Here is a 16,645-nt window from a genome sequence, read left to right as displayed (position 1 = left end):
AGATGGGGGTGATGAGGCTGATTGGCCGGCACAGGAACATCATCAACCTGCTGGGCGTCTGCACCCAGGAAGGTGGGCCGGTGGCGGGCGCGGGCAGCCGGGGACTGGAGCCGAGCCCCGCAGCTCCCGCCCCTGCTCTGCCCGCAGGGCCCCTGTACGTGATCGTGGAGTGTGCCGCCCAGGGGAACCTGCGGGAGTTCCTCCGCGCCCGGCGCCCGGGCCCCGACAGCCTGGACGGGCCGCGGAGCAGCGAGGGGCCACTGTCCTTCCCGGCCCTGGTATCCTGTGCCTACCAGGTGGCCCGAGGCATGCAGTACCTGGAGTCGCGGAAGGTGGGGACGCTGCCCCTGACCCTGACCGGCCCTCCAGGCCTGTGTGCTCGGGCCTGTAGTCTTAAGTGTCCCCAACTTACCCCTCTCCCATTTTCCATTACCCTGAGTGTCCCCGAGCCCTGCATAGCCTGTGGCCCTGTCACAGAGGCTGGCCCCGTGGGCCCCCACCCGTTCCTCACATGGTCCCTAGCTCGGACAGGGCAGGGGGAGCAGTGAGACAGGAGGTGGGGGTGGGCCCTGAGTTAGACCCTTCTCGGCTTCCTCGTCTGTAAAATGGGCTCACTGCGAGGCGGTGTGCAGGGCTCCCATGGGTCCTGCCTCGTCGCCTCCCCACCCTGTCCTGCCCCAGTGCATCCACCGAGACCTGGCTGCCCGCAATGTGCTGGTGACCGAGGACAGCGTGATGAAGATCGCCGACTTCGGGCTGGCCCGCGGCGTGCACCACATCGACTACTACAAGAAAACCAGCAACGTAGGGCGGAGAGCCGGGTGGGACGGGGCGGGCAGGGCCAGGGGGCTGTGCCAACCCCGCCTCTGCCCCCAGGGCCGCCTGCCTGTCAAGTGGATGGCTCCCGAGGCCTTGTTCGACCGGGTCTACACACACCAGAGCGACGTGTGAGTCTTGGCAGCTGGCGGTCCGGCATCTGTCAGCGGTCGTTGTCCGCAGAGAGGGCAGGCAGCAGCTCAGGGTCACACAGCCCTACTGCTTCTGGGGCTCCCCAGCCAGGCCTGGGGCCTGAGTGGGACCAGGCTCCCAAAGGAGCCTAGTTCCCCCGCCCTGTGGCCATGCCTGCAGGGTCACCCTCCCAGCCCCTGGAGTGGGAGGGGCTGACCCTGCTGAGCTGCTTCTACCTCCAGGTGGTCATTCGGGGTCCTGCTCTGGGAGATCTTCACCCTCGGGGGCTCCCCGTACCCCGGTGTCCCGGTGGAGGAGCTGTTTGCGCTACTCCGGGAAGGCCATCGCATGGACCGGCCCCCGCAATGCCCCCCAGAACTGTGAGCCTCCACTCTCCCCGCTCCCCCGGCCTCATCCTCTGCCTTGGCCTTGGCCTCCTGGTGTGCCCTGGCCCTGAGAGTAGCACTGACCTCCCCCGGCCCAGCAGGGCATCCTGGCCTGGCTTCCAGGCCCTAGCATTTCCCTTGTCCAAACCCTCACTCAGGCCCGTGAGGTCCTTCCTGGGGACCCTCAGTCCTCCCTCCACCCCCCACCTCACTCAGGCCCGTGAGGTCCTTCCTGGGTCCCCGCAGTCCTCCCTCCACCCCGACTCTGGCCCACCTCTCTCAGGTACGGGCTGATGCGCGAGTGCTGGCACGCGGCCCCCTCACAGAGGCCCACCTTCAAGCAGCTGGTGGAAGCGCTGGACAAGGTCCTGCTGGCCGTCTCCGAGGAGGTGGGCCACCCTGCCGCCAGGCCCCTCTCGCCCCCCGCCGTGGGCGTGCGCACCCTGTCCCCAGTGGCTGTGGGGCTGACCAGCTCTGCTCCCTGCAGTACCTCGACCTCCGCCTGACGTTTGGCCCCTACTCCCCTGCCGGGGGGGACGCCGGCAGCACCTGCTCCTCAAGTGACTCTGTCTTCAGCCACGACCCCCTGCCACTGGGGCCCAGCTCCTTCCTCTTCCCCGAGGTGCAGACGTGAGCAGGGACACACGATTGCACAGGCAAGTAGGCCAGTGGCCTCGGGCCTCCTGGCTCGGCCACAGCCTGTGCAGTACGTGGCCTGGGCGGTCCTGGGGTTCCTCATTACGCTTCCTCCTCTAGTCTCTCATTCCCCACCCGGAGTTCAGCCCAGTCTTCAAGGCCCTGCTCGGCCCTGGGCGTCACGGTGCCAGGGGCCCAGTGCCTACGTGTTAGGTTCTGCTCGGCCTGCTGGGCCATGGCACCCCCCTGTCTTGGGTTTAGCTGGACCTGGCTGCAGACCTGCTGTCTTCCCTACAGCACTGAGCGGTTCTGGACCACCCCGGCTCCTGCTGTTTGTCCCAGTATCTTGGTAAAGGGATATTGGCCCCTGTGCCCCTGAGAGGCCGGAAGCATGCCGAAAACACAGAAGCAAACAGCATTTTATAAATTATTTTTTGAAATAAACCCTGTGTGTCTGGTGAGGGGCAGGGAGGAGGAGTGGGTGGAGGGATCCTCCCAGCAGGGATTGTGCTGGGTGACAGACAGGGCTCTGCCAGGCTTCGGGTTCGCATCCTCCCCCAACTGCGCTGGGCAGACCCAGCAGCCTGTGTGGCCTCTGTCTTGGTCCGTCTGTCCTGCAGGCACCATCTCATACATGTGATGGTGCGAACAAGTGTTAGCGCCATCTGCAGGGCGGGCTCCCATACCCTCTGCACATGCGTGTGCTTGCACACGTGCCCTGCAGCTGTCCCCAGGGGAGCTGGCAGCCCCTCCCCCATCTGCTCAGCATTAACCAAGCTGACCGTTAACACAGCATGAAAACCTGAAACCCAGCCTTGCCCGCTGCCTGCTCCCACGCCCTGCCCCTCACGCTGGGGGCTCACTTGAGGGGGCTGTGCCCGCCCCGCCCTACCCTGGCCAGTCTCCCGGGCAGCAGCTGGTTGCCGCCTGGCTGGGCTGCAGCTGTCCCTGCCTGCCTGGGCCTCCACTGGGGAGGCCGTCACGGCCCTGTTCTCAGGCCTTGCAGAGGGATCAGCTTCCTGCGGCTCTGAGCCTGGAACCTTCGCTGGCTCCATCCTGGCAGTCATACTGCTCCCTAGCCCCAGTGCTTGGTGCTCTCCTGCCCTGTCCCTGGAGGCCCTGGCCTGGGACAGCTGCACAGCCAGAATACCCTTAGGGGGATTCCTGGGTTGCCCCTTGGTGTTCCAGGCGGAGTTGTGGCTGAAAATGCGCATGGGGTCAGCAGGGTTAGATGTAAGAACTTGAGACTGGGGTACTGAACAGTGACACAGCCATAGAGCATGACCCTCTGCAAGGCTGGCCCCATGGGAGGTTCACATCTGGAAAGTTCCCTGGGTACACGAGCCAGCGTGCCCACCAGCAGGGCCCGCTGAGGCTGGCGTGGGCCGCAGCACCAGGACCAGCCCTGGTCAGGGGTGTCTGTCTGTCTGTTTGTCTTTCTCACTCATGGCAGAATTAAACTTAAAAAAAAAGATAAGGCGCTGGACTCCCACGTGGCCAACCATGGTTCAAGCCCTGGATCTGGTAGCTTGCTTTCTCACTTTCCCTCTCTCTCCATCTCTCTAGTCAAGTTAAAAAACAATAATAAATTAAATAATGATTTAAAAAAAAAAAAAAAGAATTCAAGGGGCCAAAAGGTGGCGTGGAGGTTAAGGCACTAGATCTCATATGGGCAACTTTGCCATTCGAGTCTCAGACCTGGTAGCTTGAAAATTACACCGGGTGTGTGGGGACTGGCAGATGGCATGGTGGTTAGAGCTGCTGGCCTCCCACATGGACGACTGCGGTTTACGTCGACCTGGTGGCTTGCTTTCTCTCTCTGTCCCTCTCTCTGGTCAAATTTTTTAAAAAAGTAAATAAATGAATAAAGTTAAATAATTCTAAAAGGAAGAAAATCACCCCGGGCGTGTGTGCATGCATGTCCAAAATCCCAAGAGGAGCATGGAAGAGAAGGGCCTGAGCATGGCCACCCCCTCGGGGAGCAACTTCTTGCTTGCTTGCTTTCGTCTTTGGTGAGCCCACACATTCTATAATAAAAACTTTAAAAACAAGAAAAGAATTTGCGCCTGGGTCCTCAACCTGGGGCTGCCCACGAGGCTGAGCAGAGACTCCCTTCCCTGGGTCTCCTCGCACCCCCACGCTCCCTGTGTGGCTCCCCATGTCCCCGAACACACTTGTCCCCATGTCCCCAGTACTGCACCCCCACAGGGCAGAGACCAGGGACTGACCCCAGCCGCTGTCTTGCCCTCCAGAACCTTATCCCAGATGGGGATGGAAGGGCTGGACTTGGCACATGGTGACAAGTCCTGCTCCTCCAGTCTGGCTGTGGTCCCTGAGGCTGGCGCTGGCACTTCTCAGGCTCCCTTCCTCCCTTGTGAGTGGGTGTTCCTGCCTTGCCTCCCCCCAGCCCTTGAGGTCCAGGAGGAAAGGAGACCTTGACGTCTCTGCAGGGTTGGTGCCACTCGGGTGCCTGTGGGCTGCGCTGTAGGCTCCTCTGCTCACTGGGGACACACTGGCACACGTCGGGTCCCCCGACCAGTCCACGGTCTCCCCCACTCCCGTTCTGCTGCAGGCGGCACCAGACAGCTTCCAAGAGCAGCTCTTGGCTTTACTGCTCTTCCCTCTACCCGAACACCCCCACAGGCTCCGCGCAGTGCCCACACTTTCTGACCGAGTACCCCAAACCTCGACTCCCATTGCACAGTGACTGTCCTTTACCAGTCAGTCAATCACAGGAGAGGGGCTCCCGCAGGCATTGCCTGGGAAGGAGGTTGGAGGTTAGAATAGGGTGTAAGGGGCCAGCAAGTGGCATAGTGAGTAAGATGCTGGACTCTCAAGTGGTGGACCACAGTTCAAGTGCTGGACCTGGTGGCTTAAAACTCATGCCAGGTGTGTGTGCATGCATGCCCAAAATCCCAAGAGGAGAATGGAGAAGGGATTGCAACGGGATCATCCCCCTGGGGGATGATTTCTCTCTTTCTGTCTCTCTGATGAGCACACACAGCCTACAGTAAAAAAATCTCTAAAAAAAGTAGTAAGGCCTAAGGTCCGGGCACCCCCCCCCCCCCCGCCGTGGGCGTGCGCACCCTGTCCCCAGTGGCTGTGGGGCTGACCAGCTCTGCTCCCTGCAGTACCTCGACCTCCGCCTGACGTTTGGCCCCTACTCCCCTGCCGGGGGGGACGCCGGCAGCACCTGCTCCTCAAGTGACTCTGTCTTCAGCCACGACCCCCTGCCACTGGGGCCCAGCTCCTTCCTCTTCCCCGAGGTGCAGACGTGAGCAGGGACACACGATTGCACAGGCAAGTAGGCCAGTGGCCTCGGGCCTCCTGGCTCGGCCACAGCCTGTGCAGTACGTGGCCTGGGCGGTCCTGGGGTTCCTCATTACGCTTCCTCCTCTAGTCTCTCATTCCCCACCCGGAGTTCAGCCCAGTCTTCAAGGCCCTGCTCGGCCCTGGGCGTCACGGTGCCAGGGGCCCAGTGCCTACGTGTTAGGTTCTGCTCGGCCTGCTGGGCCATGGCACCCCCCTGTCTTGGGTTTAGCTGGACCTGGCTGCAGACCTGCTGTCTTCCCTACAGCACTGAGCGGTTCTGGACCACCCCGGCTCCTGCTGTTTGTCCCAGTATCTTGGTAAAGGGATATTGGCCCCTGTGCCCCTGAGAGGCCGGAAGCATGCCGAAAACACAGAAGCAAACAGCATTTTATAAATTATTTTTTGAAATAAACCCTGTGTGTCTGGTGAGGGGCAGGGAGGAGGAGTGGGTGGAGGGATCCTCCCAGCAGGGATTGTGCTGGGTGACAGACAGGGCTCTGCCAGGCTTCGGGTTCGCATCCTCCCCCAACTGCGCTGGGCAGACCCAGCAGCCTGTGTGGCCTCTGTCTTGGTCCGTCTGTCCTGCAGGCACCATCTCATACATGTGATGGTGCGAACAAGTGTTAGCGCCATCTGCAGGGCGGGCTCCCATACCCTCTGCACATGCGTGTGCTTGCACACGTGCCCTGCAGCTGTCCCCAGGGGAGCTGGCAGCCCCTCCCCCATCTGCTCAGCATTAACCAAGCTGACCGTTAACACAGCATGAAAACCTGAAACCCAGCCTTGCCCGCTGCCTGCTCCCACGCCCTGCCCCTCACGCTGGGGGCTCACTTGAGGGGGCTGTGCCCGCCCCGCCCTACCCTGGCCAGTCTCCCGGGCAGCAGCTGGTTGCCGCCTGGCTGGGCTGCAGCTGTCCCTGCCTGCCTGGGCCTCCACTGGGGAGGCCGTCACGGCCCTGTTCTCAGGCCTTGCAGAGGGATCAGCTTCCTGCGGCTCTGAGCCTGGAACCTTCGCTGGTTCCATCCTGGCAGTCATACTGCTCCCTAGCCCCAGTGCTTGGTGCTCTCCTGCCCTGTCCCTGGAGGCCCTGGCCTGGGACAGCTGCACAGCCAGAATACCCTTAGGGGGATTCCTGGGTTGCCCCTTGGTGTTCCAGGCGGAGTTGTGGCTGAAAATGCGCATGGGGTCAGCAGGGTTAGATGTAAGAACTTGAGACTGGGGTACTGAACAGTGACACAGCCATAGAGCATGACCCTCTGCAAGGCTGGCCCCATGGGAGGTTCACATCTGGAAAGTTCCCTGGGTACACGAGCCAGCGTGCCCACCAGGGCGCTGGACTCCCACGTGGCCAACCATGGTTCAAGCCCTGGATCTGGTAGCTTGCTTTCTCACTTTCCCTCTCTCTCCATCTCTCTAGTCAAGTTAAAAAACAATAATAAATTAAATAATGATTTAAAAAAAAAAAAAAGAATTCAAGGGGCCAAAAGGTGGCGTGGAGGTTAAGGCACTAGATCTCATATGGGCAACTTTGCCATTCGAGTCTCAGACCTGGTAGCTTGAAAATTACACCGGGTGTGTGGGGACTGGCAGATGGCATGGTGGTTAGAGCTGCTGGCCTCCCACATGGACGACTGCGGTTTACGTCGACCTGGTGGCTTGCTTTCTCTCTCTGTCCCTCTCTCTGGTCAAATTTTTTAAAAAAGTAAATAAATGAATAAAGTTAAATAATTCTAAAAGGAAGAAAATCACCCCGGGCGTGTGTGCATGCATGTCCAAAATCCCAAGAGGAGCATGGAAGAGAAGGGCCTGAGCATGGCCACCCCCTCGGGGAGCAACTTCTTGCTTGCTTGCTTTCGTCTTTGGTGAGCCCACACATTCTATAATAAAAACTTTAAAAACAAGAAAAGAATTTGCGCCTGGGTCCTCAACCTGGGGCTGCCCACGAGGCTGAGCAGAGACTCCCTTCCCTGGGTCTCCTCGCACCCCCACGCTCCCTGTGTGGCTCCCCATGTCCCCGAACACACTTGTCCCCATGTCCCCAGTACTGCACCCCCACAGGGCAGAGACCAGGGACTGACCCCAGCCGCTGTCTTGCCCTCCAGAACCTTATCCCAGATGGGGATGGAAGGGCTGGACTTGGCACATGGTGACAAGTCCTGCTCCTCCAGTCTGGCTGTGGTCCCTGAGGCTGGCGCTGGCACTTCTCAGGCTCCCTTCCTCCCTTGTGAGTGGGTGTTCCTGCCTTGCCTCCCCCCAGCCCTTGAGGTCCAGGAGGAAAGGAGACCTTGACGTCTCTGCAGGGTTGGTGCCACTCGGGTGCCTGTGGGCTGCGCTGTAGGCTCCTCTGCTCACTGGGGACACACTGGCACACGTCGGGTCCCCCGACCAGTCCACGGTCTCCCCCACTCCCGTTCTGCTGCAGGCGGCACCAGACAGCTTCCAAGAGCAGCTCTTGGCTTTACTGCTCTTCCCTCTACCCGAACACCCCCACAGGCTCCGCGCAGTGCCCACACTTTCTGACCGAGTACCCCAAACCTCGACTCCCATTGCACAGTGACTGTCCTTTACCAGTCAGTCAATCACAGGAGAGGGGCTCCCGCAGGCATTGCCTGGGAAGGAGGTTGGAGGTTAGAATAGGGTGTAAGGGGCCAGCAAGTGGCATAGTGAGTAAGATGCTGGACTCTCAAGTGGTGGACCACAGTTCAAGTGCTGGACCTGGTGGCTTAAAACTCATGCCAGGTGTGTGTGCATGCATGCCCAAAATCCCAAGAGGAGAATGGAGAAGGGATTGCAACGGGATCATCCCCCTGGGGGATGATTTCTCTCTTTCTGTCTCTCTGATGAGCACACACAGCCTACAGTAAAAAAATCTCTAAAAAAAGTAGTAAGGCCTAAGGTCCGGGCACAGGGAGTGAGAGCCACTATTTTGCACTCTCCTGGCACAAGCCCCCCACCGTGCCGGGCCTAGCCACCACTGCTCTTCCTCAGGGTAAAGAGCATTCTTCCCATTTAATGGCAGAGAAACCGGGATGTGACAGACCCAGGGCCACAAGAATGGGGCTCCAGGAACGAGCTGGCTGACCTCCAGGTTCCCAGAATGCCCTGTGCACGTTGGAGACAAGCTGGGTCCCTCCGAGTGACAGGGGCAGCTGCTGCCTGGTAGATCCCGGGGCCGGGAGGAGCTCAGCTGCCCACCCTGCTGGCGTCCCTGGCAGGCACTGGCTGGGGCCGTTCCACATTCCTAATGTCCTGTGTCACAAGACAGATGCTGCTGATTTCCCGATGCAGCCACTGCCGCTCCGTCGCCCTCCTGTCCCCAGCCTGCCCTAGGCGTCATGGCAGTCCCGGGACGAGGCTTCCTTGGTATGCCTGAGTTCTGAGTGGCTTCCCAGCCAGTGACAGAGACCCACAGAGAACGCCCGGCCTGCCCCCGGTTCCTGCCCCTTCCTGGCCTCGGTCAGGGCTCTGGTGGGAGCATCGCCAGAGAGCCCTCTGATGTAGGCTGCTGCAGCTGACGGACAGGAGGCAGCCTGCTGGGGGACGGCACCCGGGAGGCTGGCAGCCTATCAGAGGCCACCCTCTCTGAGTCTCTGTTCCCAGCGCATCGCACAGGAATGACGACACCGCCTCGGCAGGGCTGCGAGCTCGGTAAACAGCAGCTGTGCCCGCGGGGGCTCGGAGGGAGCGGCCTCCAGAGCGGGCTCTGTGGGCATGGCCGCCCTTCTAGGAACGCACTCGAGTCCCCATTTTCCAGATGAGGGCAGGGAGGCTCAGAGCAGGAAGGGACTGGCCCAGGGCCTGAGAAGGTAGGGCGTTGGCACTCAGGGCTGGTGCCCCGCCCCATTGCCGAGCTCCTAACCACCCGGCAGCCCCAGGACCGGGAGGGGTGCTGGGCGCATGGTCAGGGGCCCTGTCTGCAGCCCCCAAGCACAGGCATGTCAAGCTCAGTGCTCGGCTCCAGGGCGGCTGTTCCTTCCTGGGATCCTCTCCCACTTCTCCGGGGCCAAGCCCTACTCAGCCCTCCAGACCTCGCTCGCACCTCGCCCAGAGGCAGCCTCCTCAGGCCCTCTGTCCCACCCAGCTCCCAGGAGGTGCCCTGCACGCAGAGGGGCTCACAGCTGATGATGAAGTGGAGGGTGCCCCAATAGTCGCCCCCAAACTAATGATGTAATAGGGGTACCCTGCTAGTCACCACCCCCAGAGCTGACGATGGAATGGGGGTACTCCAATAGTCACTACCCCCACAGCTGACGATGGAATGAGGGGTGCCCCAGTAGTCCTCAGCCACTCTGGCCAGTCCAAGCCGGCAGCTCTGAGACTACAGCACACAGCAGGACTGCCCGGGCCCCCGGGCCACGCCCCAGAAGCTCACGCTCAGGAGATCCAGGTGCATCTGGGACTCGCCATTCTCGCCTAATCCCGGGGTGTCGCCCCCCCCCCCCCCCCCCCCCGCCACTCCTGGCTCTTCCCACACTCCCGGGACCCCGACGGGAGCCCCCCACCCTTCACCTGCTGGGGGATCTGGCCTAATCCTGGAGTATGCACACAGGCAGCTGCAGCTCTCTCAGGGGACGAGACTCCCCTCCGGAGGAAATTGGCTTTTTATTCTTTTGCTACCGAAATCTGACCTTCGTAGGCACCTGGGCCCCACGGCTGGAGCCTGTCCCCAAGAAGTGGGCAGGAGCGGCGTGAAATTGCTGACAGCTGAACTCACCAGCGTTCCCGCACCCTCCCTGTGGGCTGCTCACATTCCACAGCACCAGCCCTCTCTGTGCCCAAGTGCCAGCCTCGCCTCCCTGTGCCGGTACCGGGGCCCAGCCCAGCCGGCCGCTGCCCTCGCTGCCAGCCCAAGGAGGGCTGTGGCCATGGCTCCAACGGCCTCGGCAACCTCCCCACCACCTCGGGCTCTTCAGGACTCACTGGCCCCCAGCCCACCTCAGCACTCTGTCTCTGCCCGGGGAGTGACCTGTAGTCTCCCTGTTTCATCCAGGACACGGGCCTCTGAGAACCCAGGCCCAGTGCAGAGCAGGGTACCCTGAGGCTTCTCCACGGAACTGAACAGCTTGCAGGGGGATGATGGGGCCCCTTCCTTCAACTGTGGACGCCTCCAGGCTTCAAGCAGTCCTCTTTCCTGGGAGGCAGGAGACGAGGGTCCAGCTGGCAGGGCTGGACAGCGAGACCCATGTTGGACAACACAGCGTTGGAGCCTTTGGAAGGGCAGCGCTGGGTCCTGGTCACGTGACCCTTGCAGGGGATTGGTTGCATGTGTTGAGGACCTGGGCCGCACCACGAGCTCCTCCCCATGCGGGCCTGCAGCATGCTGTCGTGATGGGTGTCTCCACCGTGCCGTCCGGTCAGGCCACCTTCAGCCACATGTGGCCAGGCAGCCCTGGGCTGTGGCTCATGGGCTTACATGACCCCGAAATTGTTTCACTGCAAGTAATTAGCACAAAAGGCCCGGCCTGGCGCACGGTCGGCCCTGACTGAGCTGCTGCGCTGGAGGCCACATGCCAGCCATAGTCCGGATCCCCGGGTTGGCCTGAAAATGTGCCGGGTGCATGTGTGCATGTGTGCCCGAGACCCTGACACGCTGGAGAAAGGACCCTCTCCCTGCCTCACTCCACCTATGTGTGCATGCCCTATTGTGAAGAAAAAGGTTTAAAATACGTATTTATTTATTTACTTCCATTTGTTATTATTATTTTTAATTTGACCAGAGAGAGAGAGAGAAAGGGAAAGCAAGAAAGCAAGCCGCCAGGTCTGGGTCTAGAACCGTGTTCTGCCATGTGGGAATGCAGCGCCTCCAACCACCACGCCACCTGCTGACCCTGAATAAAATTTTAAAACATTTTTCAGATAGATTTTTGCTATAGGGTGCATGTGCTTACCAGAGAGACAGAAAGTGAGAAACCACCCCCTGGGGGGATGGCCTTGCTACAATACCTTCTCCTCCAGTCACCTCTCGGGATTTGGGGCGTGCACGCTCACATGTGCCCAGCATGAGTTTTATTTATTTATTTATTTTCATTCAGCTTGTACAACAACTCTTGTTTGCAAAATAACTTACATTTATTGAATAAAAAGCACTGTTTATGATTTTTAAGTAAAAGAAGAAGAAAAAAAAAAAAAAACAAAAAAAGAAGCGCAAGAAAGTTTTTATGTGACCCCAGAGGTACCCTGTCCTTACATGTAGGAGAACAAAATGGTTTTCAAAGTTAAAGCCATCACGTTTCTAGAAATACAAAACCCTTTAAGAAAAACCCTTTAAGAAAAAAAATACGGGGCTGGCAGGTAGCATGGAGGTTAGAGGTGCTGGACTCCCATATGGTCGACTGTGGTTTGAGTCCCAGACCTGGCGGCTTGCTTTCTCACTTTCCCTTTCTCTCTCTCTGCCTCTCTCTGATCAAATTAAAAATTATAATAACAAATGGAATTAAATAATTTTTTAATGGAAAAATACATTTTTTCATTTTCTATTCATGGCAAAAATTTTAATTCTTTCCAGTGAAACCCAAACCTCCTGAGCCCCATTCAGCATCATCCAAACCCTTCGAACTTTTCTTCGCCAAAATTACGCAGCAGGACACAGTCCCCCGAGCACCCTCCTGTACCACACCAGCTCTCACACCTGCGGAGTGCTCTGCAGCCAGACTGGAATGCGGAGCTGCTTCTGTGACACCCAGGAGGAAGGGCTGTCTGCATGCCTGTCTCCACAGGGGCTTTCTCCTGGGCGGTACTGTGTAGTCCAGGCATGGTACAGGACCCCGGGGTCGGGGCTGTGGTGAGCTCCAGCAGCCAGGCAGAGCAGCACAGCCTTGAGCTGCCCTCCTTCGCAGACTGGCCCTCCTGCGGGGGGAGATGGCAGGGGTCTCTTCAGAGCAGGACATGACAGAGCAAGAAAGTGAGCGGAGGAGAGAGCAGAGGTAGCGAAAGCCCCAGCGTTGAGTTTTAAGCCATCAGGTCCAGGACTTGAACGGTGCGACCATGAGAGAATCCAGTGACATAATCGTTATGCCATCTGCTGGTCCCTAGAAATTAAAAAAAAAAAAAATTTAAGAATTTCATTTAACTTTATTTATTTATTTATTTATTATTTTAATATTCCCAGAGAGAGAGAGTGAGAAAATGAGAAAGCAAGCCTCCAGGTCCAGGACTCGAAACACAGTTGGCCATGTGGGAGTCCTGCGCCCTTAACCACCATGCCACCTGCTGGCTCCTAAAAATAAATTTTTAAAAATTTAAATAGCCAGCTGGTGGCCTGGAAGTTAAAGCAGCTGGGTCCCACGTGGTCGACTGTGTGGTTCGAGTCCCAGACCCGGTGGCTTGAAAATCATACCGGGCACATGTGCATATGTGCCCAAAGTCCCGAGAGGAGAATGGTTGAGAGGGGATTGTGTGGTGGCCATCCCCCAGGGAAGGTGATTTCTCACTGTCTCTTTCTCTGTCTCTATCTGGTGAGCACACATGCCCTACGGCAAAAAAAAAAAAAAAAAAAAGACAGAAAGAAAGAACATTTTAATTAAATAAGAATGCGAAGGGCCACGTGTTGGCCAGCACAGCCATAGAGGCTGCAGGAAGGGGCAGATGAAGAGCTGCCTCATCTCAGGCCGGGTGCCCCGCCCTGTGGAATGCCCAGTTTGCAGGAAGCGAGCTGCAGGGCGGCAGGCGGGGGCTGCTTCCTGGAGGGGAGCTGGGCCAGGCAGAGGACCTCCCGCTGCTCTGCTCGCTGCTCTGCTCCGCTTTCTCCTCTTTCGATTTTCAATTTTCCTATTACTGTGTGTTCTTCACAAGAATGGAAAACTTCTCAAAAAGAAAAAGGAAAGAAAGTACCCCCCACACCCGGGTACACAGCCGTTTCCAAAGCTGCCCACCCCAGGGCCAGTTTCAGAAACTCCAGGGCCCACAATCTCCTGAGCAGCCAGTCTGAGCCGAAATTATCTCCCGGCCACGTCCCACCCAGCCCAGACCAGAGGCGACCCCGCCTGACCAGCCAGAGCCCCTCGGGTCCCCAGAGCCCCGCTCGCCCTCACTCAGTCTGTGCCCCGACTTTCTGCCTTGCACCACCCTGAGCTCGGGTACCTGGGGCCTTTCTTGCAGGTCTCTCTGGAGGTCCCTGAGGGACAGTGACAGTCGCAGGCCACTCCACGTCCCCAGCCTGCCCACGGGCTCGGATCAAAGGCCGCCTGAAGTGTAGCCTCTCCTGACCACCCGGGTAAAGTCCTCTGTCAGCCTCAGGCCTTGTTTGTTTCCTGTGTAATTACCTTATTTGCCCACTCCCTCCTGGCTGCCGCCTGCCTCGGGAGGTGAACTCTGAGGCCCTGGCTAGTCAGAGCCAATTGCACTCGCCCATCGATGGCAGGGCCAGTGCAGGGCTGTCCGTGGGATAGACGCACACTGAATGAATTTCCCGAATTCAAAATTAACATTCCAGGCTGGCGAGCTGACCCCCAAAGAGGCTTCAACACCTTTTAGGATCTGGAATAGTGTTCTTGAAATTCGTAAGTCCGGACCAGCAGCGGCATGGTGGTTGGGGTGGTTGTGGTGAGCACACATGCCCTATAGCAAATTTTAAAATAGTAATAATAATAATATAAATTTTTTGAGAGTTTTATGTCAAAATTAACATTCCAGGCTGGCGAGCTGACCCCCAAAGAGGCTTCAACACCTTTTAGGATCTGGAATAGTGTTCTTGAAATTCGTAAGTCCGGACCAGCAGCGGCATGGTGGTTGGGGTGGTTGTGGTGAGCACACATGCCCTATAGCAAATTTTAAAATAGTAATAATAATAATATAAATTTTTTGAGAGTTTTATGTTTGCTATAGGGCGTGTGCGCTCATCAGAAAGACAGAGAGAGACAGAGAGACAGAAAGCAAGACATCATCCCCCAGGGTCGGGGGGGATGGCCACGCTGCAATCCCTTCTCCTCCATTCTCTTGGGATCTTGGGCATGCACACACACGCGCCCAATGTGAGTTTAAGCCACCGGGTCCGGGACTCGAACCGCGGTTGACTACATGGGAGTCCAGCGACATAGCCATTACGCCAACTGCTGGTTCCAATATAAAATTTTTTTAAAAAGAAATACCTATGGGCCAGCAAGTGGTGTGGTGGTTAAGGATGCTGGACTCCCACATGGCCAACCGCAGTTCGAATCCCAGACCTGGCGGCTTGCTTTCTCACTTTCTCTTTCTTTCTCTCTCTCTCACTCTGCCCCTCTCTGGTCAAATTTAAATAAATAATTTTTTTTTATAAAAGGAAGAAATACACATGTCCCCTCCAGAGAGGCCCACACTGATGTGCCTGAGTGTCCACAGAAAAACCACCAGCTCCCCCCCACCCTGCCCTGGGCTGGCCCTGCCCTGGATGGAGACCTGGTCTTGGCTCAGTGTTGCTGCCCTCCAGGGACCTTCAGCTAGTGGTGTCCAGTTGTAAACCAGGACTCCCTGCTCGGTGTCAGAGACAGCACGGGAGCCAGCACCGGCATCTGAGGAGCTCCAGCACAGCCCAACTAGGTCACCCTGGGAGGTGGCACACCCGCAACGCCAGCGTATGGAGATCCCTGAGTGATCTGAGAAGCGGTTCACACACCCCGGCTGGCAAAAGCTAGACAGCTGGCAAAGCCAGGTGCTGGTGGGAAGGGACTGCTGGGTGTGGGTGGGGAGCATTTGGCTAGCTACAGGCACTGGGATCTGCCCTCCGCACTAGCAGTTTCACCCACACAACTTCCTTCCCCCAGTAACCCTCAGTGGCAGGAAAGGGCCATCACCAGGCACCACCACCGGAGGTGGAACCGCAGAGAGCCAGTGCTGCGTGGGCGGGGAGCCCCGTGGCCCAGTGGGTGAGGGCGCTGATGTCACAGGCAGACTGAGAGGCTGGCACCCTGTGCCTGTGTTCCCAGAATCCCAGCAGGTGCAGCGAGGAGGGGAGGGACTGCAGCACGCCCACACCCTGGGGCCGGCTCCTCTCCCTCTGGCTCTCTCTGGCAAGCACACACACCCTTTGGCAAAGGAGAAAAGAAAAAAATGGGATGAGACTAAAGCATAAAGCCACTTGCATGAAATGGTGACAGAAAACGCGCTTGTCTAAGACACACGTAAGCACCAGCCTGACTGGAAAGTGGGGTGATGAGGACAGGAGCTGAGGTGGGACCAGCAGATGGCCTGATGGCCATGTTGCTGGAATCCATCCCGGATGACTGCAGTTCGAGTCCCGGAACTCACACAGGGGTGGAAGGCAGGTGGTTAAGGGCCCTGGACTCCCACATGGCCAACCGTGGTTCTGCTTCCTCACTTTCTGTCTCTCTCTCCCTCACTCTGTCCCTCTCTGGTCAAATTTAAACAAATAATTAAGTAAAATAATTCTTCCTTTATTTAAAAAAGAAAATCACATTGGGCACATGGGTATGCGTGCCCAAAGCCCCGAGATGACTGATGAGAAGGGATTGCGGCGAGGCCAGCCCCCCTGAGGGGTCACCTCTTGCTTTCTGTCTCTGCCTCTGTCTCTCCAGTGAGGGCACACACCCTATAGCAAAAATCTCAAAAAAAAAAAAAAAAAAAAAGGGAAAAACAAAATAAAGAACTGGGACTGAGGAAGGAAGGGGCAGAGTAATGAGCCCTCAGTGTCTGCAGGGTGGCCATGCACTCTCTCCACCCTCCGGCCTGGGGCTGCACCTCTGCACGCTTATTCCCCCAGCTGGGACTGGGAGGGGAGGGGATGGCCAGCTGCTGGGTAAGAAGACTAGTTAACGGAGGCGGAGGAGGGGGCGGGCCACAACTTGGAGGCAGAAGGAGCCCAGAGTCCGGGAAGGGCAGGGTCAGCGTGGGGGGGGGGGGCCGGGGGGGGGGCAGAGGGGGCAGGACAGGTGACGGGGAAAATGTCAATCAGACCCAGGCAGCTCCAGCCTGAAAAACGTGGCAGGGAGCCAGCACCCCTCGGTCCCACTCAGCCGGCTAGATCCCCGCCCCACTGACCCCGGCCTCTCCTACCACCTTTCTCCTGACCTCTCCGCCCCAGCCCCAGGAGGGAGCTAGCTCCTGACGCCAGCGAGCTGGGAGGGACAGTGGGGTGTTGGTGCCACCTCCTGGCAGCCACAGGAAGTGCAGCATCGCGCTTGGCCAGGTACAGAGTGAAGGATGGCCTTCCATGCTGGTGGTCATCCTTTATGCAGCCAGGGGTGCTGAAGTCTTCTTTCTTTCTTTAGAATTTTTTAAAATTTTATTTTACTTATTGTTATTATTTTTTTTAATTTGACCAGAGAGAGACAGAGAGAAAAAGGGAAAGTGAGAAAGCAAGCCTCCAAGTCCAGGACTTGAACCACTGTTGGTCATGTGGGAGCTCAGTGCCTTAACCACTGTGCCACCTG

At 58.1% G+C, this 16,645-nt stretch overlaps 1 protein-coding gene and 1 long non-coding RNA gene across 2 annotated transcripts in view; one reads left to right on the top strand and one right to left on the bottom strand.

The window, feature by feature from the left end:
* The window catches only part of FGFR4 (fibroblast growth factor receptor 4), a 9,756-nt gene extending 7,342 nt beyond the window's left edge, over nucleotides 1-2,414 (top strand). Inside the window, 8 exon segments of the mRNA XM_027775896.1 lie at nucleotides 3-72; nucleotides 148-332; nucleotides 682-804; nucleotides 877-947; nucleotides 1,191-1,328; nucleotides 1,618-1,723; nucleotides 1,822-1,990; nucleotides 2,268-2,414. Of these exon segments, the coding sequence (XP_027631697.1) occupies nucleotides 3-72; nucleotides 148-332; nucleotides 682-804; nucleotides 877-947; nucleotides 1,191-1,328; nucleotides 1,618-1,723; nucleotides 1,822-1,968 (840 nt within the window). The 3' untranslated portion in view covers nucleotides 1,969-1,990; nucleotides 2,268-2,414.
* Nucleotides 2,415-11,812: 9,398 nt separating this feature from the next.
* Nucleotides 11,813-13,511, bottom strand: LOC114009743 (uncharacterized). Its single transcript, XR_003551133.1, has 2 exons — nucleotides 13,362-13,511; nucleotides 11,813-12,310 (listed from the first exon to the last, which is right to left on the bottom strand). It is a non-coding gene; the product is annotated as an uncharacterized LOC114009743 (long non-coding RNA).
* Nucleotides 13,512-16,645: the final 3,134 nt, after the last annotated feature.

This window comes from Tupaia chinensis, unplaced genomic scaffold, assembly GCF_000334495.1.
Source record: "Tupaia chinensis unplaced genomic scaffold, TupChi_1.0 Scaffold000612_1, whole genome shotgun sequence".
NCBI lineage: Eukaryota > Metazoa > Chordata > Mammalia > Scandentia > Tupaiidae > Tupaia > Tupaia belangeri.
The sequence above is the reverse complement of the archived record's forward strand: the minus strand, read 5'-3'. Positions and strand labels throughout refer to the sequence as shown.